The 5867-nt window shown below is 48.7% G+C and overlaps 1 protein-coding gene across 1 annotated transcript; it reads left to right on the forward strand.

The window, feature by feature from the left end:
- The first annotated feature begins 3825 nt into the window (after positions 1-3825).
- LOC123845295 (olfactory receptor 10J1-like) lies at positions 3826-4739 on the forward strand. The gene is given in 2 exon segments (XM_045876067.2): positions 3826-3880; positions 3883-4739. Coding segments are annotated over 2 exon segments (912 nt in total).
- The last annotated feature ends 1128 nt before the right edge of the window (positions 4740-5867 follow it).

The raw sequence follows: 5867 nt of genomic DNA on the forward strand, positions 1-5867 counted from the left end.
TCCTAAATTAATGTGAATGGCATGAAGGAGCCGTGGTAAGAGCTACCAGAATCTGGCCCCCAAACAATGTGGTCTGCAGAGGTGAGGGAGTTTACAGCAGGTGTTCCTGACTGTCCGCCAGCTTTGTCTCTGTAGCTACCCCACATGCTCATTTCTGTCTCGTGCCAAAGTCCAGTGAGTTTACTGTCGACGGCAGAGTGTATTCCTCATAACCTCTCATCTGTGAAATGGGAATACTGCAGACTTCAGAGGTCATTTGAAGGACAGAGGCAAACGTGTTAAAATGTTCAATAAGTATTAGTTGATTCTGAAGCTCAACCTCTTGTTTTCACCAAGCACCACATTTTTATACCATGTACCCAAGTGCCCCATTTCCAAACTCTTCTTAATCTGTCCCAAAGCAAAGGCATCATGAAGCATTGAGCTATTTTGTTCAACTTTCCTCCCTCCCTGTTGGGATCCCATAGCCACCAATCACACCCAGTGGCTGACAATTCACAAGGGTCACTTTGGTCAACTTCTTGTTCCAATAGGAAGTGATGCTTATTTGCATGTCAGGGAGTTGGCACGAATGAACCTGAGGACTGCAGCTTATGAAATGATTGGTCCTCTCCTCTCCCTTGATCCACACACTCAGTTATAAGGCCTACCGATTCACCGCAAATGTCTCTCATGTCTGTCCGTCCTCCCTGGACCACTGCCACCCTTCTAGATCAATCGCAATTGATCTCTGGTCTGACTGTGCCATCGGCACCTTCGCTCATCTGCTGGACTCTTCTCATCAGCCCCAAACCCCCCCTCCCACAGCTGTCCCATTGATCCCACAGGGAAGCAAAGTCAGCGGACAGGAGGAGGAAGGGGCAGAACAGCTGGTGGTAAAAGCTAGCAGTCCTGAAGGGCCAGTTACTAAGGGGCTTTGAAACCCCTGAGCAGGAGGAATCAGTTAAATCACTTGAGAGGCCCTTAAAAGTGGTAAAATCTAAATACTCTAAGACCTTCTGTAGCCTGGTCTTTAGCTACAGAATCTTCTCTGTGATCAATTGGAGTCTAATCTAGGACCACCACCTCCCTGTCCCCCTTAAATGCGGTATTCACTGCAGTTTACGATCATCGTCGGTCTCCTAAACTCCGGGAGCTTCTCAAAGGCTGAAGCAGCATGGCCTCCATTCCCCACTTCCCAGCAACCAGCCTGGGGCTGGGCCATGCTTGGCACTTGAAGAATGAACAGACACAGATAAGGACACACGTTAAAGGAAGAACGTGCTAATAAGCAAGGGATAAGTTAGCTCACAGGAAGTCTTTGGGGAAAGTAAATTTGGCATTGGGTCTCAACAGGCTAGAAGTTTGCCAGATGGAGAAAGGGATTCATTCTGGGTAAAGAGAAAGAGTATTCAGCGCTCAGCTGTTTCCTGACCCCAAGAGAGGGTCCTCAGACCCAAAGAGACTGACTTCCACTTCCAAATACCGGGGAGCAGAAAGGCAGCACGGACGACCCTCCTCAGAGCCACAGCCGTGGTGGTCTACTTTTATTCCAAAGGAGAAAGCCAGATTCTTAAACTGAGCAGGGACCTAAGCTTCCTGACACACAAGTTGATAGGGCTCCCAGCTTGAATTTCCCGTGTCTGTCAACCGGGGATTTCCAAGGCACATCTGTGAAAAACCACAGTGTGCTGACGACGGAGTCTAACAAGTAAAATTCAACCGAATAAGTCCGCTTTGTCTGATGCTGTTTTTTACTTGAAGCAAAAACTCGCCCCCAAGTTCCCAAACTGCTACTCCTGGGACTGGATAAATGAGCCCCTCACATAATGAGGCCCCCAGGTGCCTACTGTCTGCATCCTCCCAGCCTCGGGGGGTGCTCGTGGGATATCTTCAGGGCATGAGCCCCGGGAGCCCCACTGGCCGCTCCTGGGAGGGCATCTTCTCCGGCTGTGAAGGCTTCACACACAAGTGCCATCAGGGATACCTGCAACACGCCAGCCACCCCCATTCCTGTGAGTGTGCATCCGCCGCTGCTCAGCCTCCGCCTGTGACGGGCCCTCCCTCCCTGTCACCCTGCTCGTCCCTGCACCTGCTCACTGGGGCCGCCTCCAGCCCGGCGCTCCTGGTGTGACTCAGCACCAGGCAGACAGATGTAAGTACTCTTCAGAGGAGAAAATGAAAAGGGGCTTATCGCCCACGGGCTGGCTTTAACTTATCGTACTTTAATAGCTCTTATCACCATCTCCGTAAGGAAGGTTGTGCTCACTCTTCTTTCCCTTGACTTCCGTGGAAGCATTACAGGCTCCCGAGGGTGGAGGATGCTAGCCAGGTCATAGCAGCCATCCTACTACCTCATGACAGACAGACACCAGCCAGCTCAGAGGTCACTCTAGCCCAGGGGTCCTCAGGAGAAACCCTACTTGGTATTTGGAACAGGACAATTCTTCCTCAGGTGGGACTGTCATATAGATGGCAGGACACTAAGTGTCATTAGTGGTTGGTGGCACCTGTGTTCATCATCAGACCACTCAGGAGCTGTGACCCAGGAGTCATGCCTCCCCATGGCTGGACCGCTGCCTAGATTCTGCCCAGAGGCCTCACAGAAGATCAGTGTCTTCAGCCACATATTTTGGTGTCAAATGATTTTCTCTCTTCGGAGGTATCTTCCGTTGCAGCTTTACTCTTAGTGTTTTAGTGTAAATGATTAACAGCTGGTAGCCAACATCTTCTAAGTAAATTTTTATAAACCTGGAGGTCTCCATGCCTAACCTTCATCACTGATGCGGTTTACTTTATGTGAATAGTCTTTCTGAATATGCATAAGCAAATCGGAATATAATTTAAGTACCCTACAGGAACTTACTGCCTAACGGGACAAAAATGTGAAATATTACATCAACAGGACTGAGCTCCATCCTTCAACACAATGATGCATCTTTAGTCTAACTCTGTTCTTCATATTCAGGGTCTGCTTTAGCTTTAGATGAGAGGCATGAATTTGCTGCATCTTCCCTGGCACAACTGTTTACCTCTGCAGAGAAGCTGTATGCCTACTAAGTTGTATCAGCTATAAATTTGCCTCTGAGTTTAGGGAAGGCGGAGCTGAAGCAGAGTTTACCATGGAACATGAGCCAGTGCTGCAAACCGTCAGCAGCCTTCCATCAGTGGGCAGAGGATGGTGGTCGGTTAAAACCTGCCTTTTTTCCTCCTTGAAAACATGATGAACCTTTCTGAGTCTGCTTTGCTTCTACTTCCTGAAGGATCAGCAAAGGTATGACTCATCATCTTGAAAGGGGAAAAAAAGTCTCCAGTCAATCCTTAAATTGTTTTCAATTCTCTAGTTTATCCATGATCCCGAGCTGGTAAGATGGGCAGATGCGGGACGTGTAAAGTTGCAGGGCGTTTAATCCAGGACAGGGCAGCCCTGGTGGGGAGACGATCTTCCACGTACGTGTGAGAACATCACAGCACAACAGGCGTTGATGTACCGATGGCTGCCTCCATCCTTGAGGGATGGGGAAAGATTTAAATAAGGGGAGAAAAGGAGGAAGGGCATTCCAGATGTCGAGGAGGAAGAGTAGGGTGAAGTGGGAATGTATGTAGTTACGCTGTGGGAATACGACCAAAACAAGGTAAGGAATCCGGGATGCGTACGGAGTTGTGATAGATGGCCACAGAGTAAAGGTACTTTAAAGAAAGCCAGAGATAAGCCTTAATGCACTGGGAAACGTATCCCCGGGTTTACAGCTGGGAATTTCGATCAGTTTGAGTAAGGTGCTTCAACAGCCTTGCTGAAGTTACGCACTTTCTGTTCTTCCACATTTCAGGCTTAGTAGCCACCCAATGGAGAGAGAGAACCGTACTCTTATCGCGGAGTCTTTTCTCCAGGGTTTCTCCAGCTCACCCTTTTTGCCATGTTCCTGGTGCTGGACGCCTTCACCCCGGCAGGCAACGTCATCATCGTGACCATTATCCGAACTGATCGCCACCTCCACACGCCCAGGTACTTCTTCCTGAGCATGCTGTCCACTTCAGAGACCGTGTACACACTGGTCATTCTCCCAAGGATGCTCTCCAGTCTCGTGGGTATGAACCGATCCATCTCACGGGCAGGCTGTGCCACCCAGATGTTCTTTTTTGTAACCTTTGGCATCACTAACTGCTTCCTGCTCACGGCCATGGGCTACGACCGCTACGTGGCCATCTGCAACCCCCTGAGATACTCAGTTATTATGAACAAGAGAAAGTGTGTCCAGCTGGTGGGGGGTGCCTGCAGCATTGGGCTGATTGTAGCTATGACACAAGTGACATCTGTGTTCAGGTTACCTTTCTGTGCCACAAAGGTGGCCCACTTCTTCTGTGACATCCGACCCGTGATGAAGCTCTCCTGCATCGACACCACAGTCAATGAGATCCTGACTGTGACCATCAGTGTGCTGGTGATCCTGGTTCCCATGGGGCTGGTCTTCATCTCCTACGTCCTCATCATCTCCACCATCCTCAAGATCCCCTCTGCCCAGGGCCGGAAGAAGGCCTTCGCCACCTGCGCCTCCCACCTCACGGTGGTCATCGTCCACTATGGCTGTGCCTCCATTGCCTACCTCAAGCCCAAGTCCGAAGATACCAGGGATCAGGATCAGCTGATCTCAGTGACCTATACCGTCATCACTCCCCTGCTGAACCCTGTGGTGTACACCCTGAGGAACAAGGAGGTCAAGGATGCTCTGCTCCGGGCCACTGGCAGGAAGCTTTCCTGACAAGATGGAAAACATTCTCCTGAGGCTCTTAGCATCTACTCTCAGCAGGATTAGGAGTAGAGCCATGTGCCCTTGACTCCCAAAGACCTGCCCCACAAGGAGGCAAAAGAACAGCAACAGCATCCAACTGTGAGTCTGAAAACTTTAAAGCCCCTGAACAAAGCATTAGCCCTGGTTTTGTGGGTAAATAGACAAACTAGGACAGGAATTACCTGGAGAACAGGTCAGGAGATAGTGAAAAATCCTGGGCCCACACTGACTTTTTGGTTTCTAATGAAGACAACAGAGTGGAAAAAGCAGAATCCACAGTAAGCATTTTTCCCTACAATTCCTTCCTACTTAAGAACATGAGGATTTCTCAAACTGGACCCTATTAGAATCTGTTCATACATGATATGTCAAGTAATAAGTGACCGTAAGGATAGGGAGAGTGGCCTCTGGATGGTATAGCAAGGGAAAATAGATTTCCTCCCTTGGCTGCTTTAATTTATCCTAGTTTCTAGCAAAACAGCTTATTAAAGATGGTGATTGACTATAGACAGTTTAATTAGAGATCCTTGCAATTCCAGATCTTGTCAGTCTTAAGGGCATATTCAAAGATCCTCCTGGGTCAGTTCAGCTGTTGTTAATTCAGACAGCATAACGGGTAATGGCAATGAAGGGGCTGTGTCCTGCATTCTGGGGAAGACTGATGGAAAAAACCCCACTGGCCTGGCTTCAAGAAGCTCAAACTCTAATGGCAGAGACAAACATTTAAAAGTATGGTTCCAACTTTTTTGAAATAGGTTGTATCATACAAAAGATGGCAGGAGGATGGGAGGACGGGAAGGAGAGAACGTGTTGGAGATGTCAGGGAAGTCTCGGAGATGGGGACCTGCAACGTGAACTGGCTTTAGAACCTTTGTAAGAGTGCCTGATGAGCGATTTGTTGGAGAAAAAGAATCTATTCACAGGACCAGAAGGGTAGGCTGGGGTCAGATTGTGAGGGTTTTGTGCACCAAACTAAGAAATTTTAGCTTTAACTTTTAAAAACAATGGAAATCACCCAAGATTCAGGAAAACTAGGATTCAGTATAGGAGGCATCTGTGTGAATCATTGGCATCCTTGTCCTTACACAGCTCCACTGA

Source organism: Mirounga angustirostris, unplaced genomic scaffold, assembly GCF_029215605.1.
Source record: "Mirounga angustirostris isolate CCGP_5_RB_7025 unplaced genomic scaffold, mMirAng1.0.hap1 SCAF_6, whole genome shotgun sequence".
Lineage (NCBI taxonomy): Eukaryota > Metazoa > Chordata > Mammalia > Carnivora > Phocidae > Mirounga > Mirounga angustirostris.